Source organism: Protopterus annectens, chromosome 3.part1, assembly GCF_019279795.1.
Source record: "Protopterus annectens isolate FY-2018-M chromosome 3.part1, PAN1.0, whole genome shotgun sequence".
Classification (NCBI taxonomy): Eukaryota; Metazoa; Chordata; order Ceratodontiformes; family Protopteridae; genus Protopterus; species Protopterus annectens.
Window position 1 is genome coordinate 1,363,067,409 of NC_056732.1, and position 21,083 is coordinate 1,363,088,491.

Below are 21,083 nucleotides of genomic sequence, written 5' to 3' on the forward strand. Positions count from 1 at the left end.
GAAGGACGGAAAGACTTTGTCAGCCATCGGAATCCGCTTCTCTAACCCCCAGAAGTCCTGTTCCAGGAACCAAAAGGGGCAAAAGAAGATGTGGTTCCGGAAATCACAGTTTTTTTGTGACACTCAGGAATATTTGTCCCCCAGAGGTAGAGGGGGACAAGACCGACACCGTCCCAGAGGCAGAGGGGGTCCCAGAAGCTTCGGGTCTAGGGAACCTTTTTCTGACGGACCCTCACAGCAGCCCTGAAGGGTTGCCCGACTGCTCTACTCTGGAGGAAGTCGGGGGAAGATTTTCCTTACATCCAGTGGCATGGGAGTCCATTACTGCAGACCACTGGGTATTAAACATCGTATCCAAAGGATATTCTATCCCCTTCATTTCATGTCCCATAACTCCAACACGCCTTCCAGATGTTCCAGCCGCTCACAGGGAGGCTGTAGCATTAGAGGTTTTGAAGCTGCTACAAAAACGAGCCATCGAGCTGGTCCCCCCAGATCAATCCGGATCAGACTTCTATTCCAGGTTCTTTTTAGTGCCAAAGAAGACAGGGGACGTCAGGCCCATTCTCAACCTGTCTATCTACCTGTCGGTAGAGAAACAAAAATTCCGGATGGTCACTCTACAGTCCATCTACCATTTCTGAGAGAATGCGACTGGATGTGCTCGTTAGACCCCCAGGACACTTACTATCACATCAAGGTCCACAGGAGCTCCAGGAGGTTTCTGCGCTTCCGGCTAGGGGCCAGTCACTTTCAATTCAGAGCCCTACCCTTCGGTCTCACCACAGCCCCCAGGGTGTTCACCAAGGTTATGGCAGTCATAGCGGCTCACCTAAGACTTCAGGGCATTCAGGTATTCCCTTACCTAGACGATTGGCTCTTTGCTGCATCCACCAAAAGTCTCTTGTGTCAGGCCCTACACTACTTCCTCGGTCTGGCTCACAAGTTAGGCATCACAATCAACCTCATAAAGTCCCACCTGACTCCGGTTCAGATCATAGACTTCATTGGAGCATAGTTGGATTCGATTAAGTCAAAGATTTTTCTCACCCTGGAAAGGATAGAAAGTCTCAGACTCCATGTATCAGCGATCTTGGATCACTCTGTAGTCACAGCAGCCGATGTTCTCAGGGCCCTGGGTTTGATGGCAGCCTCAATCTCTATCCTCCCTCTTGCACGTCTTCACATGAAAGTGCTTCAGTGGAATCTAGCAGTTCAATGGTCCTGGCTAGACCTCCCGATGAGTTTCCACATCCGAATCAACCGGACATGCAGAAGATCACTCTGGTGGTGGCTTCAATCAGCGGACATTTTTGCGGGGCGCAGCTTTCTAGCCTCTCTGGCTCAAGCCACGGTGACCACGGATGCCTCCCAGTTTGGGTGGGGGGGCACTTCTGGGAAAAACGGTCCAAGGCATGTGGTCCCTTCCAGAGACCAAGCTACACGTCAATGTCCTGGAGATGAGGGCAGTGCTTTTAGAGTTGAGAGCCTTCCACCCTGTCCTACCTCCGGGGACGGTAGCCATTCAGTCAGACAACATGCCTGTAGTCTGGTGTATAAACAAACAGGGAGGGACCCGATCCTACCCCCTTTGTCACGAGGCCATGAGGGTTTGGGAGTGGGCCATATTCACCAGCCGGTTTATCATAGCAACGCATATCCCGAGATGCTCCAACATTCTAGCAGACAGTCTCAGCAGGGCAATCCTTCTGCCTTACAAGTGGTCTATGAAACAATCAGTGGTGGAGAAAATCTTCCTTGTTTGGGTTTAACCTTGCTGCGATCTCTTCGTATCTCCTTCCAACATGAAGTGCAGCAACTTCTTTGCTCTGATCCCCCCCTCTGGGGGATGTCCGAGGGATGCTCTAGTCCATGCTTGGCCTCCCGGGCTACTGTATGCTTATCCCCCGTTACCTCTTATTCTGAAGTTCCTTCAGAGATCTTGCCAGCTGCAGTGCAAAGTCATTCTCATAGCTCCCTTCTGGCCTCGCCAAGTATGATTTCCCTTCCTATGGTCTCACCTGTTGGCTCCTCCATGGACTCTAGATCCATGTCTGGATCTAATTTCTCACCCGTCAGGCATGCTCCTGCCCAACCTGGACAGACTTAAGCTGACGGCATGGCTGCTTCAGTTCCCATGATCATCAGGACTCCCAGACTTTCATCCCCTGCTAAGAACATTCTGGTAGCTTCTCTTAAAGCATCCACTAGGAAACTCTACAATAGCAAGTGGAGACGTTTTTGTGTTTGGGCCTCCCAATCAGAACCAGTTTACAGCCCCCGTTCGGTCATACTGGATTTTTTGGCCGATCTTTTTCTATCTGGTGCAAGTGCTTCCACCATCAAGGTTCAACTGGCTGCCATCTCTAATTTTCATGTAGGTGAAAATAAGGTTGCTCTGGCTTCTGCCAAATTGTGTAAAGCTTTCCTGAAGGGCACTTTTTATTGTGACCACCAGTTAAAGAAACAGTTCCCCTTTTTATTGTGACCACCAGTTAAAGAAACAGTTCCCCCCCTGGGATCTGACGTTAGTCCTTCAAGCTTTGACCTCTTCCCCCTTTCGACCCAGCCGGTTCAGTTCTGATGAAGTTTTTGTTGTGGAAGACAGCATTCTTGGTTGCCATCACTTCAGCCAAAAGAGTTTCAGAGTTGCAGGCCTTATCCTCCTTGCCCCCTATTTGGTTTTCCACAAAGATAGGGTTTCGCTGTGTGCGAACCCTTCTTTTCTTCCCAAGGTGTCCTGAGCAGCCAATATTAATCAATCTATAAATTTGCCAGTCTTCTTCCCAAATTTCCAAAATAGAGGTGAACGCAAGCTTCATTTATTGGATGTCCATAGACAGCTTCGTTTTTACCTCCATAGGACTAAACCCTTCCGGAAGTCGGATCAATTGTTTGTCTCTTTTTCTAAACCATTTTTGGGCAAAGCAGTTTTGAAAGTGTCCTTAGCAAGGTGGATCACTCTTTGTATTGCACAAGTTTGGCCACTTCTGCAGCTTTCTGGTCAAGAGTTCCGTTAGACGATATCTGTGTGACAGCGACTTGGGCCAATTCGCACACATTAATCTCTCATTATAAATTAGATTTTATTTCTAGAGGGAGAGCATCCTTTGACTCTGCGGTGCTCAGAAATATCCTTCCATAAGGGCCTCCCAGGAATACTAGTAGCTGGGGACTCTGTCCCATATGTGCAGAAAGAATGAAGTTAACTACTTCAGATATAGAAGTTATGTACTTGCCATAATGTTCCATCTGAGTAGTTAGACTTCATTCTTCTGCACCTTCCCTCACTCTTCAGGTTTATCCTGTTTAGGATTGTGGTTATGTTGCCATTTAGTGACAACAAACTCGATTTGGGGCTAGATAGGAGGAAGTGATGTAATATAGGTAAGGGACGAGCTCGGAGCTGAAGCTTGAAAAGTTTTGCCGGCTCTGATCCGAATCGGATCCATATACCCATATGTGCAGAAGAATGAAGTCTAACTACTCAGATGGAACGTTATAAGTACATAACTTCTATTTTGTGTACCATACACTGAACCCTGCTCTGAAATAAGATGGGGGCATTTTAGCCTAATGAAGGAACTTCGCTGATGGCTCAGTGCTATGATTGGGTAGTTTTGTAGCCCTTTTCCTCTGTCTAAGATGCCAGTGATGACACCTTTACCTATGAGGGCTGAGGTGTAGAGACCATTACTGAGCCATTTAGACTTGTTAACTCCGATTCTGGTGCCATGTGAAGGAATTATTTAAAAAAAAATGCCCCCCCCCCCCCCCCCCACCTTCCTCATTGTGTACTTTTTCACCTTGTGACCATCTGCTGCTTCTGCCCCTGCTGCTCCCAAGTTTGGGGTTCCTGGTGTTACCCCTTGGGGTGAGACCACCTTGGCAATTGGCAGTATAGGATGGGGGAGCAGGGAGTAGTGCCTCTAGCAGCATCATGTATGCTGTCTTTTATGTGAGGAATTTTTGGGGGGGAATTCCCTAAGTGGGTGGAATACCTGAATTTCTTTTTTTTTTCACCTGGCTGATGTGCTTTTTCACATGTAATGTGAGTCAGCTCCAGCCCTACCTGCTGCTGATAGATTTTTAATATCAGTCTGTCTTGTTGTTGGTGTACTCTCCCTTTCCTAGGTGAGTGCCAGATCACAGAGTGAAGTCCCATCCCTTCCTCCTGGAGTGGATGAGCCATCAAAATACTTCTCCTATGCATTCTATACTCTTGAACTCCTCCCCGACTGACAAAGTAGCCAGTCTCAGATCACTTGGGTCGAAGCTAGGGCTCCATGCCTCTATGCTTGGAATAGTATATTTCTATCGCTTTATAAAGGGCTTGTGCTAGTACTTAGCATTTAAGGGTGAAAAATCAGACTTAATATTTTTTAACATTAGACAAAGAACTCTGTAGACCATTTTATGTTTTATTTTTATCTGAATATTTTCCACTGACCTCTTTTGATATAGTAAAACTAACATTTAGAATCAATTTCTAGTAAATAAATGAAATTTAAAGTACTAAAAGTGAACTTCCACTATGTCAGATGCATACATGTTTTTTGTAGGTAACCATTTTATCTGCTGGTGGTATCTTTTATGCTGAAAGTTTCATATTGCATATTTGCATGCATGCATGAGACCACAGACATTTTTTTATTGCAATCACATTCAGTCACGCACAGCTACCTGTCCTTTGAACCATTTCAGAAATTGCGAAATGAGGTGGAGGGTGATCAGCCTCTGTTCAGTAAGTTGGAGAATGAGTTAAGCAAAGCTAAGGAGGTGAATGAGAAGATGATTCGTACCCACAATGAGCGGGACCTGGACTTGGACCGTTACCGGGAACGGGTAAGCCAGCTGCTGGATCGCTGGCAAAGCATCATCATGCAGATTGAGCTCCGTCAGCGTGAACTTGACCAACTGGGACGTCAACTGAACTACTACAGGGATAGCTATGACTGGCTGATCAAATGGGTTACTGAAGCTAAACAGAGGCAGGAACAGATCCAGCATGTACCACTAACCAACAGCAAGACAGTCCGGGATCAGCTCCTTCAAGAGAAGGTAAGATACAGTCCCAGATGAGCAGTTTGCTACATTTTGTGTTTGTGTGTGTGTGGGGGCGGGGGGGGGGGGGGGGATGAAGAATATCGATTAATCTTTTATGAAGGAAACTAGTTTCCAAATGTCATTGTATTTACTCCCTTGAAAGAGACTTCCATATTGAAATTCAGCTTGAAGTTTTTAATTTCATCATTTATAGGTATTTGTAAAGCTGAGCTTTAAAAAGGAGTCCCTTTTTACCGTTGAAGAATTATTCACATGGCAACGGTATTGAAGTCAGAAGAACATTACTGACATTCAAGAAGTACTGATGCAAAGTCATTTTCTGCCAAGTTGCTCTGATACATTATGGGTAGCTACACTATGTAGACGATTATGGGTGGCTACACTATGTACACGATTATGGGTGGCTACACTATGTACACGATTATGGGTGGCTACACTATGTACACGATTATGGGTAGCTACACTATGTACACTATTATGGGTGGCTACACTATGTACACGATTATGGGTGGCTACACTATGTACACGATTATGGGTAGCTACACTATGTACACGATTATGGGTGGCTACACTATGTACACGATTATGGGTGGCTACACTATGTACACGATTATGGGTAGCTACACTATGTACACGATTATGGGTAGCTACACTATGTACACGGTTATGGGTGGCTACACTATGTACACGATTATGGGTGGCTACACTATGTACACAAGAGTACAGAACCCACATAGTCATGGCAGTAATCATGTAAAGAAGCAGGTACCATGGTAGGTAACTAAAACGGGTACAAAGGACCTTCAGACCTTCTTTTTTACTTTTTTTGCATTCTAATGTCCAGGACCACGTAGCACATGTCAGGTTTTGGACTTACCTGGTTCTCCTTAAGCTATTATTTGTAAGAGTGTAAGTGCTCTTTCTAATCCCACAGATAGTTCAGCAAAAAGTTGTATGGGATTCCTCTGTTAGGGCATTCCACATTTCTTATGGCTGTCTAGTTGAGGTTGACACAAGCTCTCTTGCTGCTCTCAGTAGAGAAGATGTGAAAGTATTAGCTGAGAGTGGGGAGAGAGGAATGAATACAGAAGCAGGATCATTTGCATTGATTTTTATCATTTCAAACAAAGGTCCTCTTTTTTTTTTTTTTTTCTTTGCATTCTGACATGATTCTGATGTGGGTGAGTCAGGGGGATTTCCATGCATTTTGGGTTGTGTACAAATCTAGATTATCTGACCGTCTCCTTATGCAGCTGGTGGTGATGTTGCCACATAGTGCAGTGGTTATTTCATGCACTAAATATTTGTATGCATGCACCTCAGGACAAGGCATTGTTACCACGCTGCAACAGTTATGACTCAGGATTGATCTAGTTGTTTGAGTTCATAGCTGTTGTCGTGATTTTGTTGAAGTGGGATTCCAGTCCAGTCTTCTTTTCTGCCATGTATATGAAATTTGCTTGCAGCAGAGTTTGCAGTGAAGCACATTACTGCACCTGTTGGTTGTATCAAAAATTATGAGAGAGCTCACTTTGGTGGGGAGCAAAGAAGGTTGTGGAGAACTGTAAGGTCTTTTTGACTGCTGCCTTATACAGTCCATCTACCTTTTTATGTCAGACCCTTAATTTCCTGTCAGAGTAGACATTGGTGGTACACTTTAGTGAGACACCTAGAGTTGGGGACAGAAGGTAAAATATTTATGGCAGTTGTCTCAGCTAGAACATTCTCAAGCTGTGAACCAATCCTTCTGAACTCCATTTAACAGATGGTAGTGTACACTATTGTAGCAGACAAGTTGCATTATCTTCCATGTCTTTTATGTGCAAGAATGCTGTAAGGCATTATGAAACCTGTTTTCCTTTATATGATTTTGTTTATTTATTCTGAAGTGATCTGTAGAGTATATATGCCAAGTTTGTCTTTCCTGTTCTGTATGAATACTGCCTGGATAGTGCTAACACATCTTTACTTATAGGTCAGTCAATGATTGTAAAAGTGAGCGTACTACATGATAAAAACATTCTGTAACATTTGTTTTTTACAGAAATTACTGGAAGAAATTGAAAAGAATAAGGACAAAGTTGATGAATGTGAGAAGTACGCCAAGCAGTATATCGATGCCAGTAAGGTATGTATGTAATGGTTCATGTCAGGCCAGATAATTTGTAACTATGAGAGATGCTGTGAACATGGGACTTTGCAACCCTGATATTTTTGACATGTATGTTTAAACTTTCTGTTTATTTACCAAGCCAGGATAACACTTTGTGTGTGTGTGTGTATGTTTTTGTATGTGTAGGTGTATTGGATCCTGTATTAACAGAAGCTAAGTGATGGAAAATCATCTTGAGTAATGTTTGGACATTTGTGCTACAGCCCAGTGTCCTGTGTCCAATGTAGGATTTTAGGAAAGAAGGTTTGAAAAATCTCACTGCTTTGATGAAATGGAAGAAGAGGAGGATATGTCGGAGGCACACAAAATAGTGTGTCAGTTGTTTTATTTTTCAAACACCTTTATTAAATATCACTTGTGACATAGCCAAATTTACATTTATACAAGTAATCAAACTATAGTAACATAAATATTATACTTCATATATTGCTATATATCATGTAATCTAAGCAATATTACATCAATTATTCAATTCTTGCCTTTTTTAAATAAGAAACATCTGTATTAAACCATCACTTGCTACATAGTCGTACAAGAAACATCTGTATTAAACCATCACTTGCTACATAGACAGTCGTACATTTATATAAATGAAAAACCACACTGACACAATCCTAGTTGCAAGCATTTTACATCAGTAACCATACTGACACACTCCTAGTTGCAAACATTATACATCACTTATAGTCTACCCAATCTTTCTCACTCAAACATTACTTCGCTCATGTAAGTCCTGCCACTTTAGACCTCATTCCTCCCTTGTATGTATTGTTCCCACAGTTCCCATTTTTCCTATGTAGTTTAATCCTACCTTTTTCTAAAGACCTCCGTTCTGTTTGTTTTATCTCTGTTACTATATTCACTACTTCCAGTATAGTTGGTTTGAATGATGATTTCCATTGTCTAGTAAATGCTTTTTTGGCAGTCACCATTGTTAGATACAGCAAGGCCTTACCATGTCTAGCAAGGCCTTACCATGTCTAGGCAATTCTGATTCTGTATCATAGCTCAGAAAAATCATTTTCCCCATCAGGGAGTCTTTAAAGTCTTCCAACTCACCACACTCCCAGAAAATGTATTCCCAGTTACCTCTTTCTTCAGCTTTACACCTCCCAACATTTACTGTTTGCCTGAGGAAAAATTCTCTGGAGTCATCTTTTGGTATAAACATATCTATGTAAACATTTCCAAGCAGAAGTCCTACATCTTCTAGATTTTGTTGCATATTTGGGAGACATACATATATCCTTCCATTGTTTCTTTGTAAATTGCTTATCCAATCTCTGTTCCCAAGCCTTTCTAACCTCCTCTGATTGATTCTTATAGTTATCGTGCAGTATTTTATATGTTCTACTAATTATTCCTTTTTTAATGGCAGCTTCTGTTCTGATTATATTAAAAACTATACCACTGCTGGTCTTTCTTTTAGGACCCCCCTATTTCTTTCTCTTTGCTTATACTCTGATATCAGTCCCTGATAGGGAAGGCAATCTCTAACCTGCAATCCAAATAAATTCTTGTTGTCTATATAGTGTCAGTTATTAAAATAGATTCCTGAGATGTACAGCTGTATTATTGAAAAAAATGGTATAGACTGCACAGTGCATCCCTAAATTATAATTGTCCTTGATTTGGATTGCTTTTCTGCCTTTATAACAAAAAAAGAGAGGAAATACCTATTCTCTAGTAATTTATGTTAATTTACATATTTTATAACCTGTATCTTATGCCTAGTTTGCTTGGCTTGCCTCACTTAGCATGGAAATAAAAGGATATAATAAATGAATTAATTAATTTTGAGTGTACAATTTAGATGTATTTAACAAAGTGGAGTTGCTTTAATAGAAGTTCATTTCTATAAACAGCAACATGACACTTCCAAGAAAACAGCTCTGGTTGGCTGTATGCAACATTTGTTTCACTGTGTATGCTTTGCTGCTAACTTTCCGTTTTAATTAAAACGTGAGAATAAAATGTGGAAATAAGAGTACAAGACAGAATAAAAATGTTTAAATCATGACTTCATAGGTTATTACTGGTCAATCAATCTGGAAGATCATTTGGTGCCTAACCACCGCAATTCTCGCTAATTACTATCCCTTTCTGTTAGGGACTGTGAGTGTATTTATGGTTATCCATCCACTCATCCAGGTTGCATTTGAAGGCTATGAGGCAATTAGATTACATCCTATATTGCTGAAGAGAACCCTGGATTAAAGTATGTTGAAGAAGACAGGAGTGTGGCATTGAATTGAGAGAGGTGGCGACAGTTAACATGATACCCCTACCCCATGTAGAAAATAGGAAAAAAGGGGGACTGATGATGATGACGAATTGTGAAAGGGTACTCTGTCGTGAGAGGAATTCCTTGAGGTATCAAGTCAGCAGATTCAATTAATGTTACCGTGAAGTTTGAGGTCTTTAATGTGGGTGTTAATGGTGTTGCCAGTTTTATGAATATGAAGGCAGTCTCACATGATAGGGTCTTTGAGAGCTTGTAGGCCAGGCAGAGTTCACCCTTAAGGCTTGCAGTGACACTGCCGGTCACAGAGCATTCAGTAGTACTGCACAGTGCTGGTGTGTACAACAGTAACACTTCAGGGACCTGAGAACCCTGCACTGACTCTACAGGTCACAGATCATGTAGTACTAACACTGCACAATGCAGCATTTACAGCAGTAGTAACGCTTTAGGGAACTAAAAGTCTTGCATTGACAGTGCATGTCAAAAAGCATATAGTACTAGTGCTGCACAGTGTACTGTGTGCAGCAGTAACACCAAGGGAAGTGAGACTCCTGTACTGACACTGTTTAGCACAGAGTGAGTTTACAGAGCCCAGAATTTTTATTTTGGCTCCTTGTAGGGCCTCATCCAATGTCGCATCTTCCTGCACTCAATTTGGGAATGGGACCTGAACACTCCTAGGCTAGGTTAGAGCCAGGTTGCCCAAGAATGCCTGTCATCCCTCTGTTCTCCATAGAGAGTTAGATGATGTGGAGTGGGCCAGCTCTCATCCACTTGGATCACCCCCTCTCCCCTTGGCAGCTCTTACAAGCTTCACTGTTCTGTCTTTCAGGGGGAAGCGCGTCTCAGCACACTGACTTCCCCCTCTGCTAACAAATGCAAAAGCATTCCTGAAGTACAGGAGTCATAAGCTTGGACTCCACTAGTTCAGTGAGATGTCGCCCCATGTGATAAGTCAATACCACCTTCCTTTCCTGAGGATGGCAAGTTTGTAAAGGCCACTCACTCTTATCCTGGCCAGTTTCTACAGGCACCAGAACCACTAATCAAACTTGGTTTACTTGTGCAGTTCTCTGTACAAACCAGCTCCTTGGAATAGCGGGATAAATCCCAAAGTCTAGTATTGTCATCTATGGCACAGAATTCAATGCCATTCTTCTTCTTTTTCTTTCGGCACAGTGGATTATCTGTTTCCATTTCTTCCTGTCCTCTGCATCTTGCTCTGTCACATCAGCCACCCGCATGTCCTCTCTCTCCACGTCCATAAACCTTATCTTAGGTCTTCTTCTTTTCCTCTTACCTGACAGCTCCATCCTTAGCTTCCTTTTCCCAATATACCCAGCATCCCTCCTCAACACATGTCCAAACCAACGCAATCTTGCCTCTCTGGCTTTGTCTGTAAACCGTCCAACCTGGGCTAACCCTGTAATATACTTATTCCTAATCCTGTTCATCATAGTCACACCCAGTGCAAATCTTAACATCTTTAACTCTTCCACATCCAGCAATGACTCCTGCCTTTTTGTCAATGCCACTGTCTCCAACCCATATAACATAACTGGTCTCACTACCCGAACTTCCCTTTCACTCTTACTGGTACTCGTCTGTCATAAATCACTCCTGACACTCTTCTCCACTCACTCGCACTCTGCCTGTATTCTCTTCTTCAGCTGTCTTCCACACACACCATTACTCTGAACTGTTGATCCCAAGTATTTGAACTCATCCACCTTCAACAGCTCTACTCCCTGCATCCTAACCATTCCTCTAACCTCCCTCTCATTCACACACACATATTCTGTCTTAGTCCTGCTGACCTTCATTCCTCTCCTCTCTAGAGCATATCTCCATCTCTCCAGGGTCTCCTGCACCTGTTCTCTACTCTCACTACAGATCACAATGTCATCTGCAAACATCATAGTCCATGGGGACTCTGTCTGATCTCATCTGTCAACCTGTCCTCATCTGTCAACCTGTCCATCACCATTGCAAATAAGAAAAGGCTCAGAGCTGATCCTTGATGTAATCCCACCTCCACCTTGAACACATCCGTGTCTCCCACCGCAGACCTCACCGTTGTCACACTACTCTTGTACATATCCTGTACCACTCTTGCATACTTCTCTGCCACTCCCGACTTCCTCATACAATACCACAACTCCTCTCTAGGCACCCTGTCATATACTTTCTCTAAGTCCACGAAGACACAGTGCAACTCCTTCTAACCTTCTCTGTACTTCATCAGTTATTCTTGCATATAAAAAGTCCAGTGTTAGATTGGCAGGGTACAGGGATTGCAACATGAGAAATGTCCTTGTCTGCCCATTACAGAGGACCATTAACTTGTTCATCCTTTTATGAAAATGTTGAGATGCAGGGATGTCCTAAGTACTTTGATCTTGTTAAGCACCTTGTTCAGAATAACCTGTTGTTCAGTTGAAGGTTGTCAAACTCTAGGCTGTAGCTCCAGAATATAGTTCATTTGTTTCTTAAAAATCTGTGCTAGGTGCTGTGTTCCAGTTTGTGGCAAGTAAAGTGTTGATGGTTCAAGACTTGCATTGGGCTGGGAGGAGTATCAAATAAGACACATTATCTGTAATACTAATTAGCTCATCTGGGGCTCTTTTGTTCTCCTTAGAGCTCTTTCATTTTTTTATGAGAAGGAAAGAATAAGATGCATTTAAAAATGTAGTCTAACTTTTGTAAAATACGTTACTAATTTTGTGAAGTACTTTATTCTACAGATTTTTGTCCAGTATTCCTCATAGCCTAACCTCTTCTTTGTGTCCTTCCTTCAGGATTATGAACTTCAGTTGGTTACATACAAGGCACAGGTGGAACCAGTATCTTCTCCAAGCAAGAAACCCAAAGTGCAGTCAACATCTGACAGTATTATTCAAGAGGTGAGTATATGAAAACTTGAATTCAGACTCTCAAAGTGACGCATTAAGGTAGAGAAAGTATGCAGATCTTTATGCCATGTGATCAAACATACATTCATTAGGGTTCAAATATGAAGTATTTGATGAAGTAGAAGCATATTGTAGCAGTTTAAAGAACAGAATAGCATTGACAGGTCTGCACTAAAAGCATCCGTGGTGTGGTCTGTGGGAGTGGCTTTGGAAGGTCAAATATGAAGTATTTGATGAAGTAGAAGCATATTGTAGCAGTTTAAAGAACAGAATAGCGTTGACAGGTCTGCACTAAAAGCATCCATGGTGTGGTCTGTGGGAGTGGCTTTGGAAGGTCATGTAGGTCAAATTATTGAGGGTTGTCTTTGCAGAAGAAAAGTACACTAGTAGTCCTTATTGATTCTTGACCTAGACCCATTTGGTATTTGTTGTAAGGTAGGGTTTCATAAGTGAACTGAATTTAGCTTCAAATATGTCAGTTTCTGTCCAAACTGAAAAGCAGTCAGATGTCCCTTAAACATGAGGCAAGGATACAAAAAGGCCAGAAGGTTCTTGGCTGGACAAAGAGTATATAACCCACTGCATATACAGGTCGTTCTCTGTTGATGAAAGAAATGCTAATTCTTTGTCTTGATTTCATCATTCACCTCCAGGTGAGGTGGATAGAATACATGATGTAACTCATTAAGAGCTAAGAAAAATATTCTTGTTGAGAAAATTTGGGAATGTGGCCAAGGGATGTCCACCCACGTCTTCAACAAGTGAACCATACCTTAATGCAGGGTCCTGTTTGGAACAAAGGAGAAGTTAGAGGATCCCTGAAACCTCCAACCCAAAAATCAAAGAAGGTGTTGGTTACAGAGCTTGTATGTGGAAAAGATGTCTGTAATGACCCAGTCAACCTTCACTGAGGCCTGAGTTTCCCAAGTCTAGTGAGGCCCAGGTGTATCTGCCTTAGCCCATAGTCTGACTTTTCGTGGTTGTTCCTCCTTCTACCTAGCCTTTCAGTGACAGATACTGTGGAGGTCATGTCAGCTCAAGAAAACAGTACTCTGGAGCCACCATTTATTTAATTGTTTCATACCATGTGCTGGTCATCAGGCAGTTGCAGAGGCATTGGCTAACCTCAGGGTATTTAACAAGGGACTGCCCCTCCTCCCACTTAGCAGACTGCAGATATTGTGATAATTTTAGTCAGTTTTACCATGGGTAAGGCATCAGCTTCCATTGTACAACTTCTGCCCCTCCGTGTTCCTTCAAGTTTTACAGATAGCCAGGACCAAGGCTGCCAATTCTCTGATGCCTGCTACAGAATTGACCTGTCTGCTGTTTTATTTAAGTAGGTTCAAGAGCAGTATGTGGCTGCACTACAGAGGGCTTACCCCCCCCCTTCCTGTTAACATCTAGGGTGGATGTCTTCTTGAAACAAGTCTTCAGATTTGCATCTAGCAGAAAGAAGTTCTAGTGTACTCTGTCAGAATCTTTTTTCCATTAGGTTATAACACAGATGATCATTTTCTTCAGCTCCCCATCCAGTGTTTTCTTTGAAGAAGCAATTAAGTTGAGGTAGGAACGCTTTAAGGGAGTGTGAAAGAGATTTCTGCAGTTCAGAGAGAGGGTACTGTACTGGCTGTAAAACAGCCTCTCTGCCTGTTAATGAGAGGTATGAGGATGTTTTTCAAAATGCCCCTTCAGAGTCTATTTCACAGCTGTCTCCAAGAAGTCTGACATGTTCTGTAAGGTGGAACATTAATATCAATCGAGCAAAAGCCTGTAGCAGACCCAGGTGTAATTTTCTGGAGGCTTACAGACCACTCCAAATACTCCAGCATAGTGATGATGAGAGTAGAATTGTGGCTGCATCTGGTAAAATGTGTGAGCCAATGCTATCCCTGCTATCATCGTAGTTACCTGTCAAAGATTTATGCTACAGTATCAGCATGACACCAGTTGCAGATATAGTTAATGACATCCAGGTGGTTGATTTGGTGATTGGGATTTGGTATAATGATTAAACTGTCTGATTTACAATCACGAGGTACAGTGTTTGATTCTCACCTTTGGGAGGGATATTGGCTAGGGTTAGAATGGTCTATTAAGAAAGCTAGCTAAGTAATTGGCTATGAACTTATGAAACCGTGAATTGTTAGCCTGGGATACCAAGAGGGACACTGGTCAGGTACCTTGAGGCAGCAGGCAGACACATATGCTGTAAAATGTGTTTCTTGATGTATAGCAGATGTTTTCTTCAACCTAGATGCTACTTGGTCTACAACATGCATGACTTTCAATTCAGTCTGTATGAGAGGCCATTAAAGGGCATCTTTTACATACGCAGTTAGAGGTTGATAATATTTTTGGACTCCAGGAAATTAAAAAAAAAAATTGGAAGGGAAATGTAAAGGAATGCAGAATGTGAAGCACCTCCCATTCCAGCAGATTTCGAATTTATCCATCCGGAACTTGGCCATTTCACAGGAAGCAAGCTAAGACAGGCTAGTATGAGCAAGAATTTTGGTTTGAGAAAAGGCAGCTGGCTTAGGCGAGCAAGTCGAGCAAGCCAGTAGGATTTGTAGGCCAGGTGACAGATTTCCATCAATAGCAGCAGAAGTGGAACAACAATGCTATGATTATTTCCCACCCCCTGTCTCTGACTAATCAAAATCTTTTGAGTAAGTGGCTGTCCTGTTTCAGGAGGCTGACCTCAGAGTTGAGTATGGGATTGTGGCCTCAGGCATCATGATTCTAGCACATCTGTTCAGAAAGCTGTACGTACCTGGCATTGATGCCACACACACAAGTTCACCACTGTGAGATTTGAACCACATACCTATCTAGTCATGCAATCTAGAGAACTCTGTGTTTGCCATAAGTGCCACAGGAGAAGTCTGAAAGTTCCATTTCTAGTTCATTCACTTTGTAGGCATGCCATTCTGTACTGCAAAAGCAGCTACAGTATGCTAAGCTCATTGTCCAGCATCTGATTGATTGTATATCAATAGAGGTCATTAAAGTCCCAGAGAGAGAGGGAAACCTTTCTATTTAATGCCTTCCCTGGTATCCTAGAAAAGCAACCAAACAGAGGCCTGTTTTAGATCTGTCAAGCCTTAACAGATTTGTGGCAGTAAAAAACGTTCAAAATGCTCACCTTACCTTTTATCCAATGTTCACTTTTGAAGGATGCAATTGTGGTAACTCTGAACATGAATGATACCTTCATGCACATCTCTAGGCATAAAATGTACCATTATTACATCAGGTTCAAAAGGGATTCAGGTCCCTTTCTTGCCCTTTGGCTTCTCTGGTGTACCCAGTGTATTAACCAAGTCTGTGTCTGTAGTTTTTATTCATCTGAGATTGTAAGCTACCCACATCTGTCTTTACATGGATGAGTGAGGTGTGTGCATGATTGAGGCATGTTAACTAGACAAGTTGCAGAGATAACTACATCATCCATTGTTACCTGAGCTTGACGGATTTCTCTGAACCTTCAGAAGTATAGCCTCCAGCACTCACATCAGAAAATGTTCCTGAGTAGCCCCCTTGATACCTTGACCTGCACAGTGTTTTTTCCTCATGACAAAACCTTGCTACTGATTCAGTTTATTTTGACATCCACCTAAAAATCCCCTCTGTCTAACAAAATGCTCTTGAAAACCCTGTGGTTCAAGTCTGCCTCTATTCTAATGATCTTCCATTTTAATGATCCTTAGTGCTAACCTGCTGGGGCTTCAAAAATTTATGAATTTAGCACAGCCTGTCCTTGGAACAAATGTCTCTCCTTATGTGTCTATTGAAAGGGCAGCACAGGTGTACAACAACTTGTGTTTTCCCTTCACTCCACTGGAGTCCGATCCAAAGTCGATAATGGATATCTCTGACCATATTTGGAAGGGCTTTTAAACTTCAGGTCCAAGTGTGGGACAGAGAAATGAAGGAGATGATGGCCTTTGCAACACCATTTAAGTCTTCCAGTCAGTGAACAGCCAACCAGCCTTTAGACAGTAACACACACCACCACTGTAATGTTGTACATTGTCAAGTAGATAGCATTTTAGTTTATCCCCTCTTGAGCCCTATCCATGAAATATTGGTCTCCAGTGGTCAGTCGCACTAGTCACCTGATAACCATTTACATTCCCAGCCATCAGTTACAGTTCTCCTGAACAGGTATTTGGGTACCTCATGCAAATGAATGCTGGACAAAGAAACTTTTCTGAAGATCATAAAACGTGGGGCACTCCAAAAATAAATAGTCTGCATTTTAGAAAAACATTTAAGTGAATAAATTGTATTGAAGAAACTCATGCCAAGTAGGCACAGCCACTAACACCTTGTAATGGTATGAGAGTCTCTGTTATATCTTCCCACCAGTTCTGCTCATTCAAAAAGTGGTCCGAGTAGGCATGATTTCTTTCAACTGACACAAGACCCCTTCTTGCATGTAGTCTGTTTAATCCAGAGTTGGTTAAATGTTTTTTTTTTTCCTCTCGTGGTGGATAACTGTGTAGTTGAATATGCATTAGTGTTACAATGGATTTGGGAATATAGTAACTCTGTTTCTGTTTTATCACTTTATGTATTTCAGTCTGCTAGTGGAAGATAGGAGACACAGGTATATTTTTGTGTCACTAATCTTCTAATAAAGAATGGAAGAGGGAACTGGCTGTGTTGCTGTTACAGCCAAGATCCAACTGGCATCCTTTATGTGAGAGGTGTAACCTTCCAACCTTAAGTAGGAGATGGCAGCCTGGATCTAAAGCATGCCAAGAAAATTGCCAGCTACCTTAAGAATAAGGCCCATTCATTTATGAATGCACTGCAGCATTTATTGTATTATTTCAACATGTGCAGTTATGGTGACTTCCCTAACCCCAGTGTTCTGTCTTGAACCATGATTAGGTCAACATGTGGAATGAAAGCTTACAGGAGAGCATTATTCGGGGGTGGTGGGGGGGGGGGAGTGCATCAACATAAGTGCTGTGATTCCGTCCATCAAAAGGAAAGAATGAACATGAAAACAATGCAGCATTATTAGATGTGTAAATCTCCAGCTGTGTCTTAGTGGACAGTGATAAACAGTCTGCAATGAAATATGAATAACAGGAGGAGGAAGATGTGGGCTGCTCCTTTACCTGGGGATTCGCAGGGTATCTAGCTTAGAGTTTGGGTAGGATTTTGTGTGCTTTCAGAGTTAGATTTCTGTGAATGACTTGCTAATGAACTTATAAAATCTTACAGATCATCTCTCTTGTTTTCCTAGTATGTTGATCTCAGAACTCGGTACATTGAACTTATGACTTTAACCAGCCAATACATCAAGTTCATGAATGAAAATCTGCGTCGCTTGGAAGAGGAAGAGGTAAGTAAGAAGTCTGCAGTGCAGTGGATTTGATGTCAACTGGCATGTATAATATTTCAGTAGTCACTTTCAGTGCAATCTGCTGAGTCATACTAATTTACTAATACAAGTGGTTTCAAGCACCTATTTTTGTTGATAAAGTAATAATAAATAGGAAAAGTTATAACCACTTTGCAACATCATTTGCATTAGGGTGATGTGACAACTGCAGTGGGGGGAGGGGGTTCTGCTGTGCCAAGGGTTGTTGTTCATAGTAGCACATCCGAAATTGATAATTTTGTTCTGGATGAAATGTTACCTCTGGCAAACTTGCTCTTCTCCCTTTGTTTTCTACATATGTAAATGGCAAACTCAGAAATTATTATTTTGAGACACACTTCCCAGATACACTTAGTACAGTAGGTTACCTTCAGCCTAATGTATGTGTTAAATGCAGAAAAATGCATTAATAGTAAAAAAAAAAAAAAAAAAAAGTTAATATAAAGTTATAAGGAATATAATCAGCTTTTAGCAATAAAAGCCTAGTGAACTTCCTTTAAATGTGTTTTTAGGCTGAAGGTCACTGCATCTTTTTTTCTTGCTGAAAGTCTTTTCATTCCTGTGATGTAAACTAAACTCTTCTGTTGTAACTTATTTCTCTAACTATTTTTTTCTGTTCCTTGCACTGCTCTGAGCTGCTTGCCCATGCTTTATCATGGTGAATGTTTTTGTTGTTTGGGCAAAAGCTAACGAAGGGCACATTAGCCACGGTGACGCGCACATTTCCTGCATCAGGTATTCTGCCTCACAGGCTGCATGTCTGGCACCATCTTGTTTTCACTTCCATATCATGACTTTTGCACTTGTTTGCTTCTGTAAATGACCAGCGTGATGCTCCCTCATATAACAACAGTAGACACTGGGCATGTCGCTGGTGGAATGTGCTCACCATTAAGTCATTACTGATTTTTGTCTTTATAGTAACAGTAGACTGGACCTATTTTAAGAATGTTCATTAACTTTACATGGCTGAGTATAAATTCTGGTTTGATAATATCTGATGTTCTTCGTGTTTCATTGTTGCAGTCATCACATTTGGGTTATCCATGCCAGGGTAGCCCTCAGCCGGCCCGAATACCAGAGACTTAGTACTTCTGCATTCGGTGCTGTTGCTTGAGGACTGACGTCAGGTTGTCAGTAGTATAAAGTAAGGCAGATGATGCCATTACATCAGTCTTTCTTGCTGTGGAGCCTGAAGCAGAAGCCGTTCGCACAAATGCCGGTCGGCTGCTACCTGAGTTTTTGTCTACCAAACTGAAGTTGAAGTCTTCTAAAGCTAAGTAACCCATTGGGGATACTTTTTCTTGCACTAATCGATGTCAGAAAAAGTTAATAATTGTCTCGCCTGTGGAAAGCAAATACCACACCGAGACTTCCACTCTTACTGTGTCACTTGTTTAGGCCCAGACCATGACACCCCCCCCCCCCCATTGTCGCTTCTGTGCTTTGTTCAGAGCCAGAACTGTCCATCGTCTGGCCCTTATTGTAGCCAGATATTTTCGCTTAGTCTTCGAATTCCGACATGGCTTTGGTAAGCCATTCAACAGCAGATCTTCTGAAAAAGTATAAAGATAAAGACAGAGACAGACCACACAGGTCCAAACCTACCGACGATGCTTCCGTTAAGGTAGTCGCCAGTTCTCCAGTACTCAGTGAGGTGCTTTCGCAGCCCCTGATGCCCGCTTCTGTTGATTGCAAGCCTCTACTGAGACCCTTTTGGAGTCCGGTATGCCGCAAAACTCTTCTTTGACTAAGGATCCTGCGGTCATCTCTACCTTGGATGGATCCGGAGCCACTGAGCAGGCACCGGCTTCCGAGGAAGTCCTTTGCACTACCGAATCGCAACACAAACCAATGTGCTCTTTTGTGACTACTGTTCTTTCAAAAATGAGTTAGGCTTAGGGTACGAACCACACCCAAGAATCCGATGACCCACTGTGAGGCGCCTGCTACCTTGCCTCCATCTCAAATGCTTAAAATGATGGAAGACCTTATCATGCTGATCAGGGGAAGCCAAGCTACCCTCTCCAAAAGGAAAAGAGATCTGTCCCCTGTAGTTTTGTCTGAATAAGAGTCAGATGAATCTGATGCATCTGAATATGAAGACATGCAACCCCTCTCCACTTATGAGGATTCTGATGCAGAGGATTCCATTCCTTCAGCCACTCTCCCAGAGGATTTTTCCTTTTGGGAAACACTGCATACTTTAAGAGAGTATTTCCAATGGGAGAGTCAGGACTACCCTCAGTCTAAAAAGAGACTCGGGGAATTCCTAGATCTTCCACAACACAAACCCTTGGCCATCCCCCCAGTCCTGGATGTTGTGGAGGATGTTTTCCTTGAATACAGCTTGACTCCGACAGGTACTACAGAGTCCCTGACTCGCACAAATATCTTTTAAAAAATCCTACAGCTGACCCGGAGGTCATTTCTCAAGGGCCAAAAGGGATTAAAGCAACCTCTGTTAAGAATCCCACCCCCTCAGACAGGGATTCCCGAGCATTGGACAGATGGGGTAAAAAGTATACACTTCAGCTACTCTTACTATCAGGGCACTAAATTGTCAGTTCCATATGCTGAAATTTCAGCAACATACCTTGGAACTCCTTAAACAAAAAATGTCTTCCTTTCCTGCTTTGGCAGAATCTAAAGATTTACAAGAGTTCATGCATTCTGCAAGTCAAGTAACTAAACACACCTTGCACCTTGGTTTTGACGTGCTAGAAGCTTCTTGCAGGACAGCAGTCACTGGATCTGTCATTAGAAGGCATGCATGGCTTATGGAACAGCCCCTGCTAGACCATGTCAAATCTAAATTGTTGGATGCCCCCTTGCACAAAGATAACTTATTTGACACTAAGGCAGAAGAGGTCTTAAAAAAGAGAAGAAAAAGCAAAATCTATCCAAACAGTTAAGGATTTCTTGTAGGTCCAGCCCCCTAGGTTCAGCAGGCATTGTACCTCCAAACACTGGTCCTTTCCTGCTGCCAGTAAACTGGCCCAGCCTAGGCTCTGTGGAAACAGACCCCCCCCCCCCAGACAGCAGCCACAGGGAATGCAGAGATCTAAGCAGTGGACTACCTCCACTTCAAAACCAGGGAGTTCTAAGCCACCCCCTTATGGTAACAACTCACTATGACTCACCTCCTCCACCCCCTCCCTCTGCCCACCTTCTCTTACCCCTAGGAGGAAAACTCTCCTTTCACGTGGGCCACCATTACCAAGGACCACTGGTTTCTGAACATTGTGTCTCAGGGATACAAATTTTCCTTCCACATCCTTCCAA

At 42.5% G+C, this 21,083-nt stretch overlaps 1 protein-coding gene across 12 annotated transcripts in view; it reads left to right on the top strand.

Annotated features, from left to right (window-relative positions):
* The window catches only part of PLEC (plectin), a 1,553,583-nt gene that overhangs the window by 1,455,452 nt on the left and 77,048 nt on the right, over nucleotides 1–21,083 (top strand). For all 12 annotated transcript variants that reach the window (XM_044067397.1, XM_044067398.1, XM_044067399.1 and 9 more), the window contains 4 exons: nucleotides 4,705–5,061; nucleotides 7,112–7,195; nucleotides 12,284–12,388; nucleotides 17,661–17,759. In XM_044067397.1, the coding sequence (XP_043923332.1) occupies nucleotides 4,705–5,061; nucleotides 7,112–7,195; nucleotides 12,284–12,388; nucleotides 17,661–17,759 (645 nt within the window). The remainder of the gene's footprint in view (nucleotides 1–4,704; nucleotides 5,062–7,111; nucleotides 7,196–12,283; nucleotides 12,389–17,660; nucleotides 17,760–21,083) is intronic.